At 39.2% G+C, this 27,166-nt stretch overlaps 1 protein-coding gene across 1 annotated transcript in view; it reads left to right on the plus strand.

Moving 5' to 3' along the window:
* Positions 1 to 233: 233 nt before the first annotated feature.
* LEKR1 (leucine, glutamate and lysine rich 1) overlaps positions 234 to 27,166 on the plus strand; it is a 162,429-nt gene continuing 135,496 nt past the window's right edge. The window contains exons 1-3 of the mRNA XM_074298067.1: positions 234 to 300; positions 6,643 to 6,732; positions 21,633 to 21,847. Of these exons, the coding sequence (XP_074154168.1) occupies positions 6,685 to 6,732; positions 21,633 to 21,847 (263 nt within the window). The 5' untranslated portion in view covers positions 234 to 300; positions 6,643 to 6,684. The remainder of the gene's footprint in view (positions 301 to 6,642; positions 6,733 to 21,632; positions 21,848 to 27,166) is intronic.

The following is a 27,166-nucleotide window of genomic DNA, read 5'->3' on the forward strand; positions in this document are numbered from 1 at the left end:
CCGCTGCGTTTCCGCGCCCCCGGCTTCCCGTCCCCCACAACGCCCCCCACTTCCCTCTTCCCTCGTTTCCCATTCCCTGTCCCCGCGACCCCACTCGGCGCACGCGCAATCATGACGACCATTGTTTCCCGGCCCAAGGGACTTGCGCGCGCACTCTGGGGAGTGGGGGCGGGCCGAGGCGGCGCTTCCGCGTAGGTGGTGCGGGGTATGACGTCGCCACGTTTGACGTCTCTCCCCGGGGAGCGCGGTTGCCTGGGTGACCGGGAAAGCCGTTTCCGACCCAGCGGAGCCGAGGTCGAGGTGAGACGCCGGCTTGGCTTCTCCGGGGATCGGGCCGGGGACGCCGCCCTCCCAGAGAGCGGCCGTGACCTTGATCCTGAGGGGCCTGGTCAGCTGAGGCTCTGCGAGGGAAGGCCGCGAGCGCGGGGGCTGGCCCCCCCTGCCCATCCTCCCAGCTCTTCCTGCATCCCTGCTTCCTGCTCCCCTGCCCATCCCCCTCCTCCTCTCTTAGTCCTCGGTGCTCCCCACCCCTCCTTCCTCCTGTTCTTCTCAGGCCCACCGATCCCTCTTGCCGTCCTCCTTTTCTCCTTCCTCCTCCTTCCCCTTATTTCCCTCCTCCTCCCCGCCTCATTTCGTCCTTCCCTCCTCTCCCTCCTTCATCCCCTTCCTGCTATGACCCTTTTTTCTTCTCTCTCCATGTCCCCTTCTCCTCCATCCTCCGCTGCTACTCCCTGCTCTTCCTTCTCCTTCTCCCCTCCTCGCTTCCTTCTTTCCTCCACGCCTTCACCCCGTCCCAGCTCCTCAGAGCCTCCTCTTTCTCCCTCTCTATCTCGTCCCCCCCCCTCCTCCTCCCCAGGCCCAGCCAGGCCGGGACTCTGACTTTATGACTTTGGAAGGTCATGTGATCACCGTTTGCCTCCGTCCCCTCCATTATAAAACAGCGATAACAGCGCCCCTCTCGCTGGGCTGTTGTGGGGAACAAATGAGATCATATCTATGAAAAAAGCACTTAGCACAGCGCCCAGCACATAGTAGGTGCTATACAGATTCCCTCCCCCTCTTCTCTCTGCCCCCACTCTTCCTTCCATTTCCCTCCCCTCCATCCCCTTTCTTTCCTTTTCTCCCTCCTGTTTTACTTCCCTTCATCTCTGTCTCCTCTACCCCCTCCCCCTTTCCCTTTCTCTGCTCTCACCAGCCGGCTCCTTCCCGAAGATCTCGCGGGTCCTGAGGACCCCCTCCCCACCCCGCGGCCTTCCCGCCCTCCACGCTCCGCTCTGTCAGGGTCCTTCAGGAAAGGGCCAAGAGTGGGGGGTGTACACAGTTGCCTCAAGCACTACTTTGGAAGCCTTGGCGGTTTTCTGCAGGCGGCCCTCCCCAGGAAGACGTCTAGGCAGGATTTCCAATAGGAGCATTGCCCCTGACTAGAGAAGGGCCGGGGGAGCAGGCATGTAGCCCGTGCTTCCCCTGGGGTTAGAAGAGTATTGGAAATGAGCCGGGCTCCGTCACAGCTTCCGGCCAGCTCTTGGGGTCTCTCACCAGAGTGTGAGTCCGGAGGAAGCCCCCCAAGCATCGAAGGATGCTCATAACAGAAACCCCCAGTTCTTCGGGAAGTTCTTCGGTGGGCCTTCCTGCTCACCTGCAATCCTTAAATCACCCATTGGGGTTCCCCTCACTGTCCCTCTAGCAGGTATCCCAACCTGTTCTCTCCAAACTGCTAACTCAACTTAGCCCTATTCCTCTGGGCTGCATCAACCTTTACCTCATAAATCCTCCCCAGTCTCACTCCTCCTGTTCTTCTGCAGTCTCTGAGGAGAGATTCCCTTTCCCTTGCCAAGGTTACCCTTACAAGGTACCCACTTCCAAGCACTTATTAAGCACCTACTACTGTAGGCAAAGGCTTGTCCTAGTCACGCCGGACGCACTCAGCAAGCAGACAGAAAACACTCAAAAGAGTTGTTTCTGCCCTTAAGGATCTTCTCATTTCTTGTGTGTGGATGTGTGTGGGAGAAGTGGGCAGAGGAGACCTGGTAGCAGTCTCTGTTCTCTCCTCCTCCTGGCCTAGGCCCAGGATGCTGCATCAGTCAAGTCTTCCCAGGCCTCTGGTCTTTTGCTTTTGCCCCAATGCCGCCTCATGCGGAGGCAGCCCAAGTTCTTGAAGGCGCTGTCAGAAGCTTGAGGCTCCTGGCAGCTCTGGAGAGGCTGCATGACGTGGAGCCTGGGGTGGCTCTGACTATGTGACCTCAAACAGGCAAGTCAACTGCCTGAGCTTCCACTTCCTCATCTGTAAAATGGGTCTGATGCTGGTGGCCTGTGGTACCTGACTTACAGGCCTCTTGTGAGGTGATGTTGCAAAGCACTCTGCAACTTGAAAACCATATTCTCCCTCTTTCTCACATATACACACACACATATTAACCAAGTTGAGAAGACATCCTGTAAAGCCTGTCTTGAATTATATCTTTGTTTCCTCCAGAGCTAGACTAGTTAAAGTCTGAGAGGATAATAACTAACATTTATGGAACATTGAAGGTTTGCTAAGTTCCATATGTAATCTCTTTTGACCCTTGCAATCTCCCTGTGACGTAGGAGCTATTATTATTCCCATTTTATAGATGAGGAAACTGAGGCAGACAGAAATGAAGACTAATCCAAGATTCCACAACTAATAAACATCTGGGGCAGAATTTGAATCCAGGTTTTCCTGATGACTCAAGTCTGTGCTCTATCCATTGTGCCATCATTCAGTTTGATTATGAGGTGATGACATTTTCAACTAAAGCAGCTCTGCTTTGGAGTTGTAGAGGGATCGTACTGGTGCCAGTCTGTGCTTGTGGTCGGCGTGCCCACAGCTACGAGACAACAGATCTCTGAGGGACTGAAGTAAGCCTCTGCTCCTCTGGCCCTCTCACCACTCCTTTAAAAGCACTGTCCATGGACATTCTAATCTACAGATCACGTGCTCTTAAGTGTTCATCCTTGATCTCTGCGTCATCTGACACTCTCTGCTTCCTTCTTCACTCTCTGCAGTCTCCCTTGAGGCTCTGATGTAAGGGCGAACGAAAGTGCTGACTCTGAGGTCCAAAGCCTTGAGCTGGAGCCTCTGGGTCCTTTTCTGAATAATGGGGACTAGAGTAATTGTATGCCCACCACAGAGGATTACTTTAAAGAAAGGGCTTTATTAACTTTAAAGTGCTATAGGAATGAGGATTATTACAGTACCTCATCCATTTCTATCAAACTTCCAGCTCTTGTTGGTTTTGGGGAGATCATTCCGGTATTTTTCCAGCCCTGGTATCTCACCACAGTCCTTGTGCCCCCAACAGAACTCTCTTCATCCTTCAACGAGTGGCTTCTCTTGATTGTTGTTGGGTTATTTCCAATCTGGGCTTTTGTTTGTTTCGTTGGTTTTTTTTTTTTTTTTGAAAGATCCTGGAGTGACTTGCCATTTTTTTCTCCAGCTCATTTTACAGAAGAGGAAACGGAGGCAAATACGGTCAAAGGCTTTGTCCAGAGTCATCCAGCTCATGTCTATAAAGCCACATTTGAATTAGGATCTTCCTGACCCTAGGCCCAAATTTCTGTCCCTGCAGTGCCCCCTAGCTGCCCCCCACCCAAGACTTGAAACCGGACATTAAGTAAATCCTTTCTCTTCTTCACCCTTCACATCCATTAAGTCTCTGACTTTGGTTGTTTCCATCACAATTAGCTCTTTCAAGTCTATCCTGCTCTCTTTACAGATACTGCATAAGGCCAGACCCTATTACTTCCAAAAAAAAAAAAAAAAATTTTTTTTTCTTCATAGCCTTTGTCGTCATGTCATAGTCATTTGTGGGAGGAAGAAAATCCAAATTCTCCCTCAAGATTGACCCCTTCCCTTGAAAGAACAACAAAAGAAGTTGGCCCCTTGTAGCTGAATTTATCTATTGGGGGAATTCTTGTTACTTCTTGGTGAAGTGGCGCAATAGCGTTGAGAGGGGCTCTCTGGAGCCCCTTGGAGAACGCTTCCTCTCTTACAGCCCGGCCCCAATAATTCTGCTAAAGCTTTCAGAATCTTTCGTTGATTCTCTGTTGCCTCTCAGATGAGGGCCAAACTGGACCTTCCATGTTCTTGCCCTGAGCCACCATCCCTTGCCTTATCTTCCTTAACGTACTTTGTTCTGTGGCCACAATGTCCACTCTCCCCTGATTGTGACCCACAGCCTCAGGGACTTTGTTAATCCCATCCCCGCTCCTCAAAGAACCTTCCCTATCTTCTGAATTCTCCAGAGTCCTGGCCGTTGGCCAAGATCCAACTCAAACCCTCCTCTTTAGGAAGCTTCCTCTAGGTCCCTGGAGCCTCCATTAAACTTTCTTTGTATCTCTCTTGTGAAACTTAGGTCAAGGCTTGTTGTGTTGTAATTACTGTATCCATCCTAACCCATCCTGTAGAGGCTACACGGCTTACACCACTTGTTTATTTTTCTCTGTGAGTCTCTTGGACACTTAGAACTGTGTCTCGCTCATTGTAGCTGCTTGATCACTTTTATTGAATCTAGGAATGACTTTTCTTCATCTTGTGGTATCCTGACCATACTGTTTGTGTCACCATTTGTGAAAGCCGCCTTATAATGAATTGTATATGCAGAGTGACAATAATAATAGTAATACACAGCATCAATTTCCACGCTAGCGGAGATTGTTGGCCAATGGATATCTGTAACATTGTATCTATATCATATCTGAGATAACTGTAATATGCCATGCCATGGAATGACTTCTGAGGTCAAATACAATTATAAGAAGTTCCTACTGATATTTGTAAAAAATTAAAGAGTCTAAATAATGTACCACTCTTATATACCATGGGATTAATCATCTTTATAGACTATGGGATTAATAATCTATCAGCCTTACATACCATGGGATTAATCATCTTTATAGACTATGGGATTAATAATCCATCAGCCTTATATACCATGGGATTAATCATCTTTATAGACTATGGGATTAATAATCTATCAGCCTTATATACCATGGGATTAATCATCTTTATAGACTATGGGATTAATAATCTATCAGCCTTATATACCATGGGATTAATCATCTTTATAGACTATGGGGATTAATAATCTATCAGCCTTCTATACCATGGGATTAATCATCTTTATAGACTATGGGATTAATAATCTATCAGCCTTATATACCATGGGATTAATCATCTTTATAGACTATGGGATTAATTATGGACTATATAATCATCCTTATATACCCTGGGATTATGAATCCAATGTATAACAGTTAAAAAAATATCCACAGTATTTGTCTTGTCACTTTTCTATCCTGACTATAGATTATTAGACTATGGGATTAATTATGGACTATATAATCATCCTTATATACCCTGGGATTATGAATCCAATGTATAACAGTAAAAAAAAATATCCACACTATTTGTCTTGTCACTTTTCTATCCTGACTATAGATTATTGTCTGTGCTTTGGTGGGATGCTGTATGTTTGAGTTTGTTGAGTGGAGTATGTATAGATCAGTTCTGAGATATAAAAAGGGAATGATGACAGATTCTGTTAGTCTGTATGGAAGGATAATATGCTAAAATACTCTTCTCCCCAACAATGACCTTAAATAGGTAGGATATTTGTATCAACAAATGAAGTAATGGATTCTCTCCCTTTCTCCCCCTCCTTCCCTCCTCCCAGTGACAGTAAACATCTTAATAATATAAAAAGACCCAAAGTACTGCAAGAACAGTCTTTGAAGAATAATTGATCCGTGAAGCATGTGGGCAAGGCATTCTGTTCCCTTGGCCAGTGGTAGGAAGAGGGACAGACTAAAAAAACACAGCAATCATCCTCCTCAGTCTTGGGAACATTCTGGCCTTTCGAAAGATTAAGAGAGAATTTAAACCTTTATTAGGAAATAATTGTCCAATAACATTCCATTAAAGGAAAATGTTTGCATTAAGAAATTGTCCTACTTCCATTGACAGTAAAATATTGGCCTCTACTGTATTGATAAAAAGCCTCTGGCCTACTCTCTCTGAAATTTTTGGCACAAATTTTAATGTAAAAACTGAAATATAAATATTTTGACTTTTATATTTAAAAAGTGTGCTGGAATTGTCATCCCTATCATCCACTGAGTTAAAATGCTATGTTTAATCATTGTTTAATAATTTTTTCAGAAGTCAAGATTTTCAAAATAAAACAACTATATATTTATATGCATGTATATATATGTGTACATATATATATATACATATATGTTTGAAGTTGAAGATACTGAACTCTGATTTCTATTCCTAACCAAACAGTGGTTAGAAATTATTAAAGAAAATACTTTTAGGCTGTAAGATCCATAAGGAAGGGATTAGCAATGTCTTTTGAAGAGGGGAGCTAATGACAGCACATTGTTTACTTGGCAGAGCAGCCAGTAACATGATTTTTCCTATCACTTAGACATAATTAGTTATTGTGAGAAAAACATACAGCATCTCTAGACTCAACGTCAATGAAACTTAACACTGAAATAATGATTATATATAAATAAATCCTCAGAAGTTCCTACAAATTTATATTTCCTGCTTAACTTTCTCCTCAATTAATTATCAATTTCTGACTCTCTTTGATTATCAACATTTTCTAGGTATTTGTCTTCTGCATTTTGGGAAGTGTGTCTTGGGAAAGTATGGACCGGCATATTCCCATGCATGCATTGCCTGAAGAAATCCAAAAGGTATGATATTGGATTATTCTATCTACTGTCCAGATTTGGAGGTGGGGGGGAACTCCTCTGAGTCTCGGAAGGGTTTATAATAAGTATGGATGTGGCACTTAATTATTTCCTTTATACATATAATACTGGAATAGTCTATCATAGTGTGAATCTATGAGCCCCATTTTTGTCAGGTTATTTTTTGCAGCTTTGTAAAAGAGAGGCCTGCTACAGGAATTGATTTGGTTGCCCCCTTGGGTGTTCCTAGATTAGCTTTGACCTCTCAGGCAGCCCTCAGTCCTTGGATTCAGCTGCAGGCCAAAAAGTTGTTCTCAACCTTTTCAGGCTTTTGTGTGACAGAGCTTCATAATTTTGTTAAAAATAATAATGAACTTCTTCACATACTGTCATGGGTTTTAGACTGCCAGTTTTGTGTTCCAGCCCCTTGTCTTTTCACAGTCCCTTCCTTTGATGACATCTAGGTTGCTGACATTCTATTTCTGCTTCTCAAAGTGTCACATGAGCAACAACCTTGTTTATGCTAGAAGCCCAACAAATCCAAGACTCCATTCTTGACCTCTTCACATATTCTTATGGCTTCTAGACTGCCACTTTTGTCTTTTCTCAGTCCCTTCCTTTGATGACATCTTGGCTAATGACATTGGGTTTCTACTTCCCAAAGTGTCACATGAGCAACAACCTTGTTGGTTCTAGAGGCCCAACAAATCCAAGACTCCATTCTTGACCTCGTCACATATTGCCATGGGTTCTAGACTGCTAGTTTTGTGTTCTTGTCTTTTCATGGTACTTTCCTTTGATGACATCTTGGTTGCTGACATTCTATTTCTGATTCCCAAAGTGTCACACGATTGACAACCTTGTTGGTGTTAGAGGCCCAGCAAATCCAAGACTCCATTCTCAACTCAGGCTGGGATCTCGGAACGGGACATTTAAACCAAAGCACTTAATTTGCTTTTCCTCTTTTGTTCAAGTGAAGGACAAGAGCCAAGGGTAGAAGCAGGGACTAGACCACTTAGGCATCAATTCAGGGTAGATAGGGAGAAACTAGACAAGCCTGAAGAAGAGGGGCAATGATGGGCTTTACAGACAAGCCTTTCCTTCAGTGGATAAGGGGGCGAGTTCTGATCTATGTACAGTAGGGATACAAAGATACAACAAGGGTCCTACATCAGACAGTTTGTAATCTAGTTACAGAGAAAAACAGACAAAAATGAATGAAGCAGAAAGTATGTGATTTGAATGGAACCTGGTAAGAAATGTGTCTAAATTTGGAAGGCGCCAAGAACCGTGTGAATTGCTTCCTGAAAGGGATAGAGGTAGAGCTGAATGTTGAAGCATGTTCAGATGGGATTCAGGCAGGCAGGAGGGGAGGGGGAATCCATTGCAAGGTTCTGAATTGGGAGGAGTGACAAGATAGGGCCATGTGGGGAAGGAGATAAGCTGGAAGAATTTCAGTGGGACAGCTTTGGGTCTGTTCTGTAGACAGCGGGAAACCGGGGAAATGTAAGAGTAGCAAAAATGTCAGATTGGATTGTATTAAGCAGACCTTGAGACTTCAATTCCTGTTTGGAAATAAAAAGCAGTGAAATCCACCTCTATCAGGTCTGCTTTCCTCTGTAGGGAGAAGGGAGACCTGCAGGCTGATCTCATGGGCCCCTTCTCTTAGAGGACTTTATCTCCTATCCACTAATAAGATATTTCTTATGTGAAGGCCTTTGTCTCTTAAGCAGGAAGACTTTCTGTCTGCTTCCCTGGCTGGACTTCACTGTTTACCTCTACGTCCCAGCAGAGTTGTCTAGTTTCATGATCTTTCCCAAGATATTGGGTCTTCCACCTGTTTCTGACTTTCTTGAGAGCTCCTAATAGCAGCAGCTGCAAACCCAGCCCTGGGGATCAGAATTGCACCCAGAGTCATAAAAGTAGAATGGTTTTATTGTGATCTGATAATGCTGTTTAGATTTTAGTATATTGACAACTAAAATAAAACTATCTTCTCTCTCAGCAAAGTAGCAATTTTAAAATCCCTTGAGAAATAAAACTTAACACAAAAATATTATTCTTATTAGCAAAAAGCAATAAACTGTTTTTCTGTAGTTTGTTTTTTTAACCAAGGTACATATTTATATGTAAATTTAAAAAAAACCTTGAAAAACATGTGCTGCTCATTTAGCAAAATTAAAACAGGCTCTTCACTTTAAAGTGGGTGACAAAATGAATGTTTGTCATAGGATTTTTTCCTCAGGAGTTCTTTATTAGCCTGGTACACAAAGTAAAATAAAGTGTCTCAAGTTGTTTATTTTGCCAAACAGAAGAGGTGGTGCGAGAACTGGAGAGCAGCCTGTTCTTTGGGGATAACAATCCCTTTCCCTCTTTGTAACAGCTCACTTTGTCCTCTTTCATCAAAGTAAGCTTAGTCCTTTGGAACTTTGAAATTTATTCAGAATAACAGTTTTATATTTCTGAGAACAGATTGTGACTTCCAGAAGGAATAAACTTAATTTTCCAGGTTGTTGTAGTAGGCCACTGTAATGAGGATCAGATTTTGTATTGAATCAAAAAAAAAGGAAAAGAAAATAAAGATAATTATTAGAACCCTGGCTTGGATATCCTGAAAAGGAAGATGTGATGTTTTCTTCTTTGGTATTATTTTTGACAAATCATTGAAAATAGATATTTTAATACAAAAAAAAGAGAAAAAGCAAGCTGTTCCTGCACAATTGCACAATTTTTCACAATTGGGTTATTTTGGTTTCTGTAGCTTTGTTATTTTTCTGTCTTTGAACTATTTTTTCTTTAAAATTTTATCTTATTCATCTCCAAATTGTACTTTCAAATGATATTTTATTAGAATGAATAATATTTTTCAGATAATCACTGTTTAATGTTGATGGGCACGTAATGGTAGCATCCTTGGGAATATCAGGTATCTTGGTCTGCGGCAAACATGATTTTGGAGAGCATCATCAACAAGCTTCAAGAAAGGGTTGGGAGAAGTTCTGGTATCTACAGTACTGGGTTGTGGTGACAGGCTTAGAATGAAGAGAAGGCAGTTGTGTTGGAGGCCGTTCGGTATTTTTAGAGGGTAGCATGTTGGGAACCCAGGATTTCCCCAAGAACTAGCTCTATAATCCAGGACACTTCATTTCATTTTCTTCATCCATTAAATGAGGAGTTTGGACTATTGGATCTCAAGGGGCCCTGTTACATGAAGAAGTTTTGATAATAATAACTGGAATGTTTTATTTTAAATCTTTTCAAATTACCATATGTTGACTGAGAAATTTGTCTCATTTTAAAAAACTACATGAGACAAAATATTGTTACTTCAGGCTCATTTTACAGATAAAAGTTTAGGAAAGTTAAGTGACCCCTCATTATAGAGCTAGTGTCAAACTAGATTTGATCCAGGCCCTCCTGACTCCGCTCTGACTCTTTCCTAGTATTTAATAGCCTAAGCAATGTATAGGGTTCCTTTCATTCCTAACAATTATAGTTTTTATGATCTTGTAGATTTCTGGAGTCCAGGCCTACTTGAGGCCTACTCAGGGGCCTTGTTACCTAAGAGTAGTATATAGAACTGGACAATTATAGATAGAATTGAAAGGGACCTTTTATGCTGTCTAGTCCTGTGACCTGATTCTGCAGATGGACCCAAAATGTCAGGAAATTTGTTCACATTTTCAGCCAGTTAGGGGCAGAGAAGGCAGGATCTGTGTCCCAACCCTCTGGCCCATTGCTCTTTTTTTTCTGGGAATGGTGACACTCTCCCTTGTCATTGAAGAAGGCAGAAGGCAATAGCCCCAGGTAGAGAGGAGAGCCTTTTTTCTTTTTTCTTTCTTTCTTTGTGATTGTTTTTGAGAGAGCTCCATTTTCTAAGGGCTGAAGGGCTTGGCATTTCATGGGAAGGGAAAAAGGAATCTACCCTGTAGAAGGCTTTGTGTCTTCTAAAGGAAGGAACACCTCACTAGAGAGCTTATAGTTGCATAAATTCCTGAAGAGACTCCTGAATGCCCAAAGGGTCAGCTGCATCCATTAATTCATTGTACTAACAATGACTTAGAACTTAAGATATTATGTTTATTTAAACCGGTAAATCCTAGATTCTTGGTATGCTTGGAAAAGCATGAATATTTATGCTTTTATAATAAATATATATACTATTTTATTATTATATAATATATTATTATAAAATACAATAATATAATGTTAATGTTAATAATATACTATAATCATATAATATATAATTATGTAATAATTAATGTAAATAAAATATAATAAATGAATATTTAATTTGCATCTAGACTCTAGTTTTTTCTCTGGAAATATATAGTATTTTTCATCATAAGAATTGTCTTGAATCATCATATTGTTAAGAAGTGCTAAGTTGATCATCGTGCAATGTTGCTATTACTGTGTACTGGTCTGCTCACTCCACTCAGCATCAGTTCGTGTAAATCTTTCCAGCTTTTTCTGAGGAATGTTTTGAAATGCATAAAATAAAAAGACATACACTTTCAAAGGAAGCCACTTCTATTGAAATACAAATATCTGCTCCAAATAACTAAAAACAAGAGAAATAAAAATCAAAATGACCCCAAGGCTTCACCTTACATTCTACAAAGTGGAAAGGATGACAAAAGCTAGGGATAACAAATGCTGGAAGGGTTTAAGGAAACAGCACATTGTTGGTGGAGTTGTGAATCAGTATAGCCATTTTGTCAAGGAATGTGGAATTATACAAATAAAAGTGATTTATATCTCCACACCTTTTGACCAGTGACTCCAAAGAAACCATCAATAAGAAAAAAGTCCCCATACATACCAAAATATTTATAACAGATTTTTTTTTGTGATAGCAAAGAAGTAGAAATAAAGATGCCCCTTGAATGAAGAATAGTTAAAGGAGTTAAGGTACATGAACATAATGGAATAGGACCATACTGGAAGAAAGGATGAATGTGTTGAATATAGAGAAGCATGGAAAGAGCTCTGTGATCCGCTGCAGAGAGAAGGAAGTCAGCAGGGTGTATGTGAAGTCACATGCACAGTGACTGCAGCGATATAAGTGGAATGCTTCCCTCCAAAATCCAAAATGAATATAACACACAACCCACCCCTTTGCAGAGACAGAAAATCCATAAACATTGCCTGTTACTCATAGTTTCAGACTTTTGGATGTGTTGATCAGTTTGTTCCCCTTTTAGTTTTTAAAAATGTTTTTTTGTTATATGGGGTGATTTTGGGAAGGAGGAAAGAAAGATGCTGGGTGAAACTGGTGTTGTACAAGAACAATAAAATTAAAAAAGCTTATTTTTTAAAAAAAAGGAATACAATTACCAAAATATTTCAAGAATCAAATCCACAGGACTCAGGATAAGAACCTCTGATGTAATGAAATTAATAGGAAATTTGTAATTATATAATAAATTATTGTATAGCCCCATTTGTAGTCTGAGGAAGCCTGTAGACTACACTAAGAATAATGTTTAAAATCAAATAGGATGACTTATTATGTTGAAATATAGTTATTAAAATGTTGAAAAAAATAAATCCCAGATTCCAGTTGCAGAGAACTTTCTGATTTGTATGGGTAGAAGTAGTTTCTCAAAGGGATCTCTTTTTCCATAGAGATCACAGATCCCATCCCTAATCTTTCTTTTCCAACAAATAAAATGAATACATTTAAACCAAAGAAGTGATTCAGTCTCTTAATATTATAATGGAAGATGGTACAGGAGGAAACCCTAGTCTCCTAGACTTCTATAGTTCTGAATGTATTAATTTGTTATATGTTTACATTGTGGATTCAAAAATAGTTTTGCGGTCAAAGAGTGCCCTTAAGTACTCATACAAGTATACTGTGACAAGAAATATACCTGGGGTGGATACTTAGTTTAGGACAAGTTTGTGAATATATATTTTATAGATGAGGTGAATATATATGGAAGCTTCCTACTATTGTGAATCTATGGATTAAACAGCATAGGTCAACCATATGGCATGCTTTCATTTCTACAAACTTTGAGTAGTTGAAAGTACATAAGAATGAAATCCTCTAGTGGCTTAACCTTCAAAGGGTGACTACAATCCAATGGACTGGGGACACAATTGATTTTTAAATCAAATTATCCCAGTATTATTAATAAGGAACAGATAGGTTTCATGAGGTTTCCTGCCATTTAACATCATTCCAAATAAAGTCTGTTAAAAAAATGCAGACACTCCTAAAAGGATTAATAGATGAATCTGCAACTAGCAATCATTCCCTGCAAAGTATAATTTAGTTAATTAGATATCTTTGAGAAGAGGGAACAGGCAGAAGGAGGAGAGATATATATTTCTGGACCATGGGACATGTCTTAGGACCTCAGTGACCAGTGAGAGGACACTGGCTACCCAGAATGGTTGGGTTCAGAAAACAGAAGTGAGAGATTATCAAAGATAACTTTCATTTGCTTTCAGTATTATGGGATTTGGATCTGAAAAGGAAACATATATTTCATGGCTGAATTCTCAAAGTACAAACAAAGCATTCCAGGATTCTGTTTCCAAACACTCATTCACTGGGGATCCTACCTCCTACAAAGGACTTCACAGAAAAACCATAATATCGGGTCAGCTTGCACTCATCCTCTTGTTAGCACAGCCCCCTTTCTTTGCTTACAGAATGTGGAGCTGTGCTAACACTTGTTGGAGAGTAAAGCCAAAAATGTTTCCATAGACTCCTGACAACTTGACTTTCCAACTTAACATATTGAATAAAATAATTTTAGTCTATTGTGTCTTTTTAGTCAGTCTCATAGAAACATCGAGTGTATTAGTTGTAAGATGACTATTGAGTGAGTTAGAAAGCATGATAATCTTTACATGTGTTTGCAGTTTTACTGACAGAAAATTATGCCGAGTATGTGGTGGGGTAGGAATCTGTCATTTATTTAGCACCAGTAATATGTTATCCCTAAGAAATTTAGGATAGACTTGGACCTAGTTCTGACTTGTACAGGAAAATTACTTGATCTACTTGGGCCTCAGGCTCTTTATTTGTCAAATGAAAAGGGTTTATTTAGTTCTTCATGGTTCCTTCCAGCTCTAGTATTCTGTTACCCTGTGAATCTAAGTCAAGAGCACCCTCCAGGATGACCCCTTTATGATCATTTTGATCATAATATCATTCAATTATTTTGAACTTAAACTTTTAAAAAACTTGTCCTATGAACAACCAATCTCTTGGATTCTATGGGAGATAGGTGCAAAGTCAAATAAGACTTTTTCCTTGCTTTCAAGGAGCTCACATTCTAATGGAGAAGATAATGTGCAAACAACCGTAGACATTTAAGTCATAGAGACAATAAATGGAAGGGAAAAGCTGGGAGTGGGGAGAAGATACAGAGAGAAAGGATGTGAAAGGCCTGAAAGGGAATATGAGGCAGGCAGGAAGCAGTGAGGCCAAAGTGAGGGGAAAAGGTTTCTGGGCCTTGTAGGGTGGCCTTGTAGGGAGCAGAAGGTATGTGGCTTGTGGAGAAGCAGAAAATAGTAGAGTTAGGATGGAAAAGGGTTAGGGGAGGGCAGCTAATTGTAAGAAAGTGGAAAAATGAGAAAGGACTATGCACTTATTTCTGGAAGGCAATGGTGAGCCCCTGGAGATTATTGAGTAGAGAGTGACTTTCATTGCCTTAGCTCTCTACTTTTTGCTTTCTTCAGACTATATTATAATTATCTTCTGTGCTCTATTACAATTCTTTCCCTAGTATGGCAGTAGAATTTTCTAATTTACCTTTTTAGGAGATGGCTAATGTGTTTCATCATCAGTCCTTTGGAATTGTGGTTTGTCATTACGTTAATCAAAGCCCCTGATTCTTTCAAAGTTGTTTGTCTTTACTATGTTGTTATTGCATAGATTGTTCTCTTGGTTCTGTTTACTTCACTCCATAAATCTTACTAGGGTTCTCTGAAATGATCTCCTTCACCATTTCTTACAACACAATAATATTTCAGTCAGTCAACCAGTCCACAAATATATTTACTAAAGGCCACTTATTGTGCCAAGCACTGCGGACACAAATACAAATAAAAATAAAACTAGTCCTTGCCCTCAAGGACCTTATACTCTGATGGGGGAAGATAAGTTGCTAAAAAAAGAAACTAAAAAGGGAGAGGGGGGTAGTATGTGGTATCTCTAGTTGCATGCTGGAGGATTCCAGAGAAATCCAAAAGATAAAGAGTTTCCAGGGGAAGGAAGGTGTGATGGAGAGGGCCAAAGAAATCAAAGAGCAGTGTAGATGTGTAGGATGTTATAGATCAAACTGGCTTAGCCATTGCTTAATGGCTCTCAAATTCCCTTTGTTTGCTACATCAAAAAAGCCACACAATTCCAAAAAGACTTGTGATGGAACCTCATCTGGAGAGAGAACTATGAAGACTTTATGTGGATCAAAGCACCTTTTTATTGTTTGTTTGCTTGTTTTTTTTTTTCTTTCTTGTGATTTTTCACTTTGATCTGATTTTTCTTGCCCAGCATGACGCATATGGAAATATGTTTAAAAGAATTGCACATGCTTAACCAAATCAGATTGCTTGCTGTCTTGGGCAAAGGGGAGTGGGGAAGAGAGGAAGAAAAAATTGTTGCACAATATTTTGCAAAGGTGAATGTTGAAAACTATCTTTGCCTATGTTTGGAAAAAATAAAAGACTATGAATATTTAAAAAAAAACATGGCTATTTTTGTACATGCTTAGAGTTTGTTTTGCTTAGAAAATATCCCTTCCCAGAACTTTCCTCCCTCCATTTCTTCTTCTCCTTTCTTTTTGATTCCCTACTGAGTGAAAACTACAAACCCAACTCTGTATGTATATTATGTGCCCCAACTCCTTTCTTCTTGTTTGTACAGATGTCTACTTGCACTTTCTGGGTGAGATGGTTTTCCTACACCTCCTTTCCCTTTTCCTCTCTTTCCAGTTTTTTCTTGCTATCATAAAGACATAATAACCACTCTCTGCTCTTGACTAAGTAGACTCCCTCTATGACCCAGGATGATAATAGAGTTCAGAAGGGAACATATGGATCACATCTCCATATTTGAATAGAAGCAATTCATAATTGGCTGTCCCTTAAACTAGTTTCTTCATGTTTATCTTTTGTGTTTCTCCAAAACTCACAGTTTCTATGCAATTCTAGTCTTTTCATCAGGAATTCTTGCAAGTACTCTATTTCACCAAAGATCCATTATTTTCCCATATTCATTTTTTCTGGGTAAGTTATTCTTGGTTGTAAGTCTATGTGCTTTGCTGCCTCCTTTCTTTTTACTGTATAACTAGGACATGATTATGTAATCATATGATAAATAACATAAGTTATTCATATATTCATATTATTCATAACAAATAATAGATTAGAATATGACACATAGAATATTTCAAACTCTGTTTCTTTGTGGTGGTGATTGCTAAATTGTATATGATTCTGACTATGGCTTCTTAATACTTGAATTCCTTCTTTCTGGTTGCTTATAGTATCTTTTCTTTGCCTTGGAAGCTCTGGATTTGAACTATAATGTTCCTGGAAGTTTTAATTTTGGGGTTTCTTTCAGGAGGCGACTGGCGGATTCTTCTTATGCTTGGCGCTCTGATTATAGCATATATTGGGCAATTTTTAAAAAGCTGTCTTGAAATACAATATCTAGTCTCATTTTTTTGTTTCTGATTTTCAGTTCAATGATTCTTAATTGTTTTTCAATTTATTTTCCACGTCACTTGTTTTTGTTATAAAGTATCTTATATTTTCTTCTATTTTCTCCTGTTGCAATGCCACTTTTTGACTTTGTTTTCATATTTCTTATTGTCTTCTGAGGTGGTTGGCTTCTGATCAGTCCATTCTCATTTTCAGGAGGTTTTTTGCTTGGGCAAACTTTTGTACCTCTTGTGTCAAGCTGTTACTTCCCTTGCAAATCCTTTCTTCCATAACATTTTTTTTTTCTAATTCATTCCTCTAGCACTCTCATTTCAGTGCTTAACACAGAGCCTGTCATATAGAAGGCATTTAATAAATATTTATTGACTGATTATTCAAACAATTAAACTCTGTGGCATCTCTTCCAGGTGTTCTAGTTAAATCTGTGTGCAGATTCCATGCAGAAAAAGCTGTGTTTTTCTTTGAGGCTTTACTTGTCGATGTTATAGAATTATTCCTTTCTTTTTGTTCTTCTAAGCTTTTTCCTAACTTCAGACTTGATTTTTGGGCTGAAGTCTTCATACTTCTGAAGGGGATTGGATTGGTCAGTTTGTTGTTTCTTGGTATATCAAGTGTTGTCTTATTTTATTATCTCAAGTACAGCTCAGGCTGGTGACCTGTAAGGTCTCAGTATGGTCTGATCCAGGACAAAGTCTGACTGTCTCCCCTTCCACTATCTTAGCCTGCTCATTCACCCTCTTTTTTTCCCCACATAGGGGTAGTAACTATAGAGAGGAAAACACAAGAAAGTAGAATGGAAGGAAAACCCACTTAATGATCATAAGTATGTATGGGATGAACCTACCTATTAAATGGAAGAGAAGAGTTGAATGGATTAGAAAGTAGAGTACAACAGTTATGTTGTTTATAAGAAACACAGTTGAAACGGAAAAACTCATACAGAATTAAAATAAGAGGCTGGAGCAAAATCTGTTGAGATTTAATGGAAGTAGAAAAGGTAAAGGTAGCAATTATAATCTCGGACAGAGCAAAGAAAAAAATGCCTTGATTTAAAGACATAACAAGACCACCACATCGAGTTGAAAGGTACCAATAAAGGTACAATGAAAGTAACATTGTCATACATGGCACTAAATAGCATCAAAAATTGGAGAAAAATTTTAAAGGGATATTTTTCCTTATACATATGAAGGTACATTCTTTCGTGGTCATGTTGTGACTTGGTTGAATATATTTTCTGGAGGAACACGAGATCTCAAGTCCTCTAGTTCCAGCCCAAGTACCTCTGGGCACTGTAGATTTATAAGGTATTACATTTAGTTCTAGTGACCTAGGTATAGGGAAATGTTTATCACTGCATCTATTTGTATCTCTGTGTTGCAGCAAGAGCTAGGTTTGACCAGCCCAAAGGGTTTCTGGGGCCTTCATTTACTCTTAAGAGTAGGGACACTTTGACCTTGTATCTCATCATAGATTTATCTCAATCCAAGAAGTACTTTATACTCCCGATAGTTGTAGATAACCTTACCAAGGCTATCCATTTCCTCCTTTGTCATAGTATCCTCACTACCTTTCATCCAGATTTCTTGTTTTTGCAAGGAACTTTATGCTTCTATGACTCCTTGGTTAGAAGAAGATCAGGGCTTTTAGTACATGTCTTAGTTTTGGCAGGCTCTTCTAAAGGCATTTTGAGTAAATATGAACTCATCGTGATTCTAATCGCAAACAAGGAGGGACAAATGTAATGGACCAAAATGCTTGAACCTTTTCTCTGTGGTTATTGTATCTACCATCAAGATAGATGACCTCCTGGATATAGCAAGGCTTGTTTATGACAGGAATGTCTATGATTTTATTCTGTAAATACCCTTATATGTGAATTATAGGTTTGACTCAATTCCACAAACACGTAATGAGTACTTGTATTGTGAGAGACATGATTAATTTACCTACCCTTGCTATTTTTGAAGTATTTATTAGCCATAAATCATGATCTTACAGAGCCATCCAAACCAACCTTCAAAAGGCATGGTCTGCCAGATGAAATAGGCTTGCCTACCATCCTCAGAGATGGAGGACAGTCAAATCTTTGTAGCTGGGTGGTCTGTTACAATTACTTCTCTAACTTTATGGAGTGAACTTTAAAAAAACCAACAAATTATTTTGGGAAATGTTAAATATTAGCTACATTATTAATTCATTAGTATTTCAACTAATGTTTTTGACTTTTGTGAAAGCTTACCACACTTTTCTCCTCTTCCTCTTGTGTTCTGTAGAATTAGACAAAGAGATAAAATAACACTTTTTAGCCCATCTTCTTGCTAATCAATTATGATATACCTCATAAAATTAACTGAAAATTCAAAAAATCCAGTGCTTTCAGGAACTGATTGATTAAAAAATTGACCTAAGGACAATACATAGCAACCCATCAGTGAGATCCACATACTAGCTGGGCCAAGCTATCTAACAGTGTCCATGCTTTAGCAATGCTATTCCTAGTACCCCCTCAGCAGATCTCTTAAGTGGGGCATAATGTCAGATTGTATTTGAAGCCATATAACCAATCCTTGGAAGCCCAGAACAAATCACAAGGAGGAAACTGGGCCCTCACTTAGTAGGGATCCTTAATGTCCATTCTGGCTCTTCTGTTTGTTGTTCCTAATTAACAGACTTGGTCAGAAACCAGTAAGTGATTTAACGATCTTGAATTAAAAAATTCAAGAGAGCTGTTCAGGCAGGGCTGGCTCAGGATGATATCTTGAACTGCCCCAGTATAAAGGGTAAGAGAAACACCAGCCAGTTGTCAGAGCAGCTATTCCATTGCTGCAATCCTAGACTCCAAAGAACATTGCTGCCTTAATTGTCCCTAGACTTTTGCTATGGCTCTATAGACTTTCTGCTCTCTTCCTCAGATCTTTAGGTGAAGGTTTCTGTCTCTATCCTTTCCTTGCCACTGTATTTCATGATGATGATGATGGCAATGGTGGTGATGATGATGATATTGACCTAATCTGCCTTGACTTGTGCATGATTGCACTCTAGACTGGTGACCTTGAGACACTTGCTGCTTTGGGCGACACCAGATTTAGCATTGACTTGACCGCTGTAAAGAAATAACTTTGTAAATGAAATTGCATGACTTTTCATTCAGTTCCTACGATAAGCCATTAATCAAGATAAATCTAGTCAACAAACATTTATGAAGCTTTTATTTTGTGCCAGGCCCAGTGTTATGTGTCAGAGTACATATGCAAGCAGACAGAATGCCAGTCCTTACCCTCAAGGAGCTTACATTTTAATGGGGAGGCAACATTTCTCTTTGGGATATAGACCTAAGAGTATTATCTCTAGGTCAAAGGATATACACAATTTTATAGCCCCAACTTGCACGTCCTTATGACAGTAACTGAGGTCTTTATATTTATCAATTAGTGGGCTTACTAGAGTTATTTCCTTCCATTTCTTAAGTAACTGGTCTGTTCCACTGAGAGCTCTCTTCTTTTTTTAAATCAACCTCAAATTGTCTTGAGGATTACTATTTTATAATATAGTATGAGATTGGACACTTCCAGACCCCCTTTATTTCCCACTTGTTTTTATAATCTCCCATGAGATTCTTGATCTTTTGAAAACTTTAAATATATTTCCCCCACTTTTGTAAAATAAATGCCTTTGTAATTTGATTGGCACAACACTGAATGAATAAATTAGATACTGTTGTCATCCAATTCATGAATGAATCATAATTTTAATCATTAATTAGACCCATCCTTATTTCTGTAAACAGTAGTTTGATTTCTGTAAGTCCTATGTGTACCTTGGTAGGAAGACTTCCAAGTATTTTATACATTTTGCATTAATTTTAAATAGAAATTTTCCTGCTGGGTATTTTATCAATATGATATAGACAGGCTGATGATTTAGGTGAGTTTATTTTATATCAAAGTTTGCTGAAGTTATTGTTTTGGTTAAATTTTTAATTGCCTTTTTAGGATTCTCTGAGTATATATTATCATCTGAAAAAATTGATGAATTTATTTCTTCTTTACCTATGCTTACTCTCTTAATTTCTTTTTTTCTTTGTTCATTTTATATTATATTATATATTTCTTTTATATTATATTATTATAATATATATATGATATATATTATATATTATATATATAATATGATATATATTATATATATAATATACATATATAATAATATTATATATATATTTCTATTTATATTATATTATATATTTCTTTTGTTCATTTTAGCATTTCTAGTGTTATGTCAGACAAACAACATCCTTGTTTTTATTGAAATGATTCTAATTATCTCTATTAAATATAATGATAGCTTAGTTTTAGAACTATACTATTTATCACTTAAAAGAAAAGTCCATTTGTTTGAAATTTTCCTAGGGGAGTTTTGTTTTGTTTTTGTTTGTTGGTTTTACAGAAATGGGTATTGTGTTTTGTCAAGTGCAGCATATAATTGTATGATATAATCATATGCTTTTTATTAATGTATTCACCAATTCTGCATGCTTGGTAAAATTCCACAGTGGTCTTAATGATGTGTTGTTTCAGCGTCTTTGATACTATTTATTTAAAATTTCGCATTCATGTTCATTAGGATTTTTTTTTTTTGTTTTTTACCATTTAGACTCTCCCTGGTTTACATATCAAAATGTATATGTATATGTAAACAAAACAATATTTGTGTTGAAGAGCGAATTTTGTTCCAGGAAATGGTCTTCTCTGATCAAAGGTCTTCTATTCACTGAATAGAGGATTCAAAATCTCTGGTCCACAGATAGATTTTTATGATATATCTTATAGGATTTAGAAGAAATTTCTGATAATATAAAATCAACTGTAACATCTATAAATGAATTTAAAATTCTACCATATTTTCATTTTTTTCCTCTTCATGAAAAATATTCCAAGAATGAATCTTTCTTACAGATCCAGTAAAAAACAAACAAACAAACAAAAAAAAACCTGCAGTTCTTTTCATAATTTGAGGTTTATTTTCCATAGGTATTTAATATTCTGTCCACTTTTCTTTATTTCCGACAGATGTAGAAAATATAATAATGATGACAATTCCAGACTATAATGCAAAATGTTTTTAGCCCATTCACTTAATGTTTCTTGTAACAACATCCTTAATTAAATTTTTCTTTTCTGAATTCAACCAGTTTAAATTTTATTTTCTAGATGTCCCGTGATGAGACAGTCTGTAAATATTGTGGAGTCAGTTATCTGATCCTTCATGAATTTAAGCTTATGGAAGAGAAGATTAAAGCTATGGAAGCAGACATGAAATTTTATCAAGGAAGTATTGACCGGGAAAAGTCACTCCAAGAAAAGCTGCAGTCTCTTAAACAAGATTTTCAACAGTACAAGGCTAATGGTGAAGCCCAGACAGAAAGGTTGGAATCTGTTAATCAATTTTTATTTTTCATATAAACAGAGGCATTAGTGAAGTAAAAACAAGTTTAGAAAACAAGGCTTTGAATTTTTTGCTAACATGGTTCTGTATCAGGGAGAACTGATAATGGCAGCATTTGAGTTTGTTAATCAATTTACAAATTATAAATACATACCTGGATCATAATTATAATCCAGGATCCAGGTATGTCTTTTCTAGCAGGATAATTTGGAACCAATCGATATATATAAATAAAAGAAGTGTTTTTTTTTAAATACATGCCTGTCTTTTCTCTGTCATTTATTGCTGACAAAATTTATCTTTGTAAAATTAGCTAATCTAAATATGTAAAACTGCTGAAAATAATTTTAGAATATTATGATTTTGGGAAAGAGAACTGAACATTTTCAAAGTATTCAAAAGCCTTGAAACTATTGTGAAGTTAAATCAGATAAAAGAATTGCTTAGGTGATAGGTAGGCTCTTGCCCAGAATTCAGTCCTACCTGTAGGATCCTAGGGGGAGGGTACGTGACAAGTCAAAGTGGGCATTAGACCTTCCTTAACACCCAAACTACAGAATTGGATCTTATTGCTATGTTTGCTTTCTAATACTTCCCTCTCCCTTATGAATGAAAGTTATTATTAATGCCATCAATTTAATTTTAGCTGAATATTTTTAAATGGAGAACTATTCTCTTCCTTTTTAATTTTAAATAATAATAGCAAAGCAATAACAGTAACTGATATTATATACTGCTTTAAAGGTTGCAAAGTGTTTTGTTGCATTATTTATTCATTTGTACTTCCCAACAACTCTGCGAGGTTTTTGTACGTGTTACATATCTAATCACATGCATACATAGTGTCGTATGTGACCTTGGGCACCAGCCAGATGTAGCGGTAAAGGGCTGGGCTTGGATATGGGAAGTCTATGCCAGGTCTGAGCCTCTATGTGCGTGATATGAACAAATCATGTAATTTCTCGGTCCTACTTTCCATGCTTATGAAATGGCAGGTAGTAGGTTAAGTAATGTTGGGATCTTTGGGGCTTCTCTTGTCCCCAGGCTGACGCAGCTCTTTCCGGGCCCCTTGGGTCAGTTGTTTTAGAGGAAAGACCCTTAGAGAAACTCCAGGAAATTCTCTTGTCAAAGACAGGCTTCACATTTCACTGTGACCATCACCGATCGTGTCTGTATTTTTATCATTAATGACCTTAACTACATATTGTATCTGCTTCAGAAAACCAGGGAATTAGATTAGCGGCTCATTCACCAGAGGGGTTTGTAAGGGTGGGGGAAAGTATTTCATCAAAGTCAGATGACTTTTCTTTGAATCACTTAGGGAGAACAGAAAGCATGGTTTTGCAGACATTGAGTTTGTATGAATGTCAGAGCTACTGTTACGCAAATTAATCTCCATGTGTCTCCTGGATGTTTTCATGCGAACTTCCCAATGAAGGCATTGTGCCTTAGACAAAGATTGTTGCTTCCCTGAGGCTTGGGCAGGAGTCAGCAGAGCTGAGCAAGAGATGCTAATGCCAGAATTTAGACAGGATCAAGACTGGGGTACCATTCGTCAAAAGGAGCAGGGTTCAGATCCAGGTACTGTGACCTGGCTAAGAAAAAGGAGAGCAGGTGGATCCCTTGGGTCCAGGGAGCAGAGTTCAGAATCTGCAAAGTCAACAAAGATTCAGATCAGAAATCAGGGCCTACGGAAAGGTCTGAGGAATTGTACAGGGTGCCAGCTGCACTCATGGAGCTTGAAATCCTTGTACCCTCACAGCAGGGGCCATTTACTCACATAGGGAAAGTAAGATTCCAGCCCATAGTTGGAGGGAAGGAGCCTCTTTGGGCCTTTGGGCCTAGAGGGGTTTGAGAAAAGTAAGGAAACAAAGTGACCTCAATGTGGAAATATAAAAATGTCTGGTCTTGCTGGAGGAACTTGGTTGGCACTCTTGACACTCAGGCACCCTGCTGAGGAACCATGGCCAGATGGCTTATGCTCACTGAACCTCAGTTTCCTCTTTTGTAAAATCAGGATATTGAAATCTGTAATAACTCCTACACAGGGTTGGGAGATTTTTAAAAAATACTGTATGTGAAATGTCGTGCAAGTGGTGAAGCTTCAGGATCAACTATTGTTGTGATCTCCCCAAATCCAGCTTCTGACTGGGATGAAGGCATGACTTGAGATAAGGAGGGGAGGGGAAGAATGAATGCAGGGTAAATGACCTCAGTTCTTTCAGTGAAATATCTGTGGAGGTTTCATCCGAGAAGTGGAGGTGAGGGAGTGATGGGGCATGAGGAACGGCATGAGGATGATAATGAATCAATTGTTGTTAGTATTCTTTAGTTGTTTCGTTCCAGTCTGATTCTTTGTGACCCTATTTTTGGGTTTTCTTGACAAAGATACTGGAGTCGTTTGCCATTTCCTTCTCCAGCTCATTTGACAGATGAGGAAACTGAGGGAAACATTATTAAGTGACTTGCTTAGAGTCATGCAGCTTTTAAAAATAGCTGAGGCTGGATTTGAATTCCAGAAAATGAGTCTTCTTAACTCCAGGCCTGGTACTTTATCCACTCTATCCATTGCACCATCCAGCTGTCCTATAGTGAACTGATTAGGCAGGTGTAAAAGAGCAGCCCCCTGCAGCGGGGTCCAGCTGAGACTTTATTATGCCATAGATTTTTGGTGAATCCATCAGCATGGTTTTGGGACTTTTCTCAGTCTTCATAAAGCAGCACATGCATAGGAACAGACAGTGGGAGGGGAGTCATTTAGGGCTGAGGCTTGGCTTGGCAAGGTGGACAATGGGTTAAGCAGATAAAGGATTTTGGAGAAGATAGTATAGAAATAAATAGGTTCACCAAGAGCTCAAGATGGGAAAGGGAGGAAGGTGTAGGCAGTTCAGGGATGATGGAGAACTTGAGGGTGGAGGGATTGGACACCACAGCTTGGAGGAAAAAAACAGTGTTTCTGGAAGTGCAATAACAGCACATTGTGATCTGATAAAAGGAATTTCAGAACTGATGGATGTGAAAATGGAACACCTTGAGGTGATGGCAAGATTGAGGCTGTGCCCATTTCTGTCACTGAAATGTGGTGAAGGAGGAGTTTCTGAAAATGAGAAAGATGAGAAATGAGAAACACGCTTATATGAGGGAGTGTCACTGCAAATGTTCAAGTCTCCTTGTATGAAGACAAATGTGGGGAAGAGAGAGATTGAGAACTAGGGAGTGGATTCAGTGGGGAAGGAAGGAAAGTGACCAGGATATCGATAGACAACAGCTGCCACAGTCCTGATGGGGAGAAAAATATAGATTGAATGAACCTGAAAGAAGTTACTGAACACTGGGAGTAGAGGGATCTTCTTGAAAGGATATTGGGGCAGAAGGAATACTCCATCTTCCTCACCAGTACTGCTCTAGGTGTAAAACTGAAGGCAGTGTTGAAGAAGGGAGGTGAAGAAACTGGAGAGAGGAAAAGAAAAGATGAGGTGAGTGGCAGAAGATATAGTACAAGTTTGTGAAGAGAACTCAATGGGAAAACTGGGGTGGCTTTTGGGTGTTGAGAAGGATGGGAACAAGGGAGGAGTCAGGAGAGGACCAAAGAAAGTGTCTGAAAGTTTCATTGGATTAGGGAGGGAGTGACTGAGTGAGGATCTTAATCATTAAGGTATTAGTCACAATGGTTAATGTTGACTCTAGAGGTTTGGCCTAGAGGTGAAGTTGTCCTAGAATGTATGTGGGAACATTGTCCCTCATAGAGAGAAAGGGATGGTGGAACTGAGGTGGCCCCTGATCCATTGACTTCCCTTGGAGGCAGGAAGACCTAGCCACCTGGCAAGCTGAGGCACTGAGTATCTTGTAGGACTTGAGCCAACTGTAGTCAGTGACACCTTGATTGGCCATAACTTGGCTGTCAGGAACATTCAGTTATGTGGAATTCTTTCATTTGGCTTCCATGGATATCATGGAGATGGTCAAAAAGTGGCCTTCCTGATACATACATTGAAAAGAGGTTACGGGCTGGCCATGTGAGCGCCAGTGTGGAGGACAACGGATGGATTGTCCAATGGTCAGAAGATATGGAAGGCAGACCATTATGAGGGCATCGAAAGACTAAAATGTTGAAAGCCCTACTGAGAGAAACTGAGGCCCTACGAGATATTCAGAATCCATCAGATTTGCCAGCTTTTTCGGGCCCACCTTGTCTTTATTTAGGCAGTACCTGGGCATGCCCTGAACATACTTCAGAGCATCTGTGACTGTATCAAGGTGGGGGATTTTCTTTGAGGCTCAGATCATTTCCTTAGTCTACAGGCAAGAGTTGCTGTGGTCAAAAATAATGATGTCTGACTTTCTGGGTGATAAATGGGTCGTTCTTCTGGCTAGACTCTTACCCAAAACCTTTCCAGCTTGGTTTGACTATCCAGAGCTTTTATTCCATTGGAAAAGCCCAGGGTCACTTCCAGGCCATGATGAGGCATTGGATGAGACTTAATCAATGCTTTGTCCAAGGTCACACACACAGGGTAAGTGACGGAAGTCCTCAGGTCTCTGCTCTTCCAGAACTGCCTGTTCTCTGTTGAGATTTCTTTTTTATTTCTTTTTTTGCTACTTTCTGCTGTTATTTCTTTTTTTATTTCTTTTTTTGCTACTTTTTTATATCCAAACTACGTCTCTCCTTGGCATTAGGGAAGGCCATCATTTCACACACACACACACACACACACACACACACACACACACACACACACACACACACACATGCAGTGTGTATATATGCATACATATTCATAGGTAAAAACCATACTATGCATACTTCTATTTATCAATTCTTTTTCTGGAGGTGGATAGCATCTTCCTTCACAAGTCTCCTGTTGAGATTTCTTAAGGAAATGTCAGGTATTATCCTGAAATTCACTGTACATTCAGTCAAAGATCTACCTCATTTCCACGGCCCTGCGTGATGAGGGAGCTTTGGTATTTGGCACATAATCCTGTGGCTCCAAAATGATCTTACTCATCAAAGTTTTGGGATCACAGTTTTGGCGATAGAAGGGAAAGACTCAATTGTGTTCATAGGAAAGCGTGAGAACACTCTGTAGAATGCTCTCTAGTGACGGGAGTTGAAAGCAGAATATTTTCCTACTAAGTTAACCAGAAATTTTGATAAACACAGGGCATTAGTGGCACGTGCCTATCATTGAAGTTTTGTTGTGTTTTGGAATTGAGTTGGAAATGTTTAATTCTTTGAAAAAGCCCGTTTACTTTTTAAAAGTTGAAAACAATTAATGCTTTTCTGATAGTGTGCTGA

The sequence above is a fragment of the Sminthopsis crassicaudata genome, chromosome 3 (assembly GCF_048593235.1).
Source record: "Sminthopsis crassicaudata isolate SCR6 chromosome 3, ASM4859323v1, whole genome shotgun sequence".
Classification (NCBI taxonomy): Eukaryota; Metazoa; Chordata; class Mammalia; order Dasyuromorphia; family Dasyuridae; genus Sminthopsis; species Sminthopsis crassicaudata.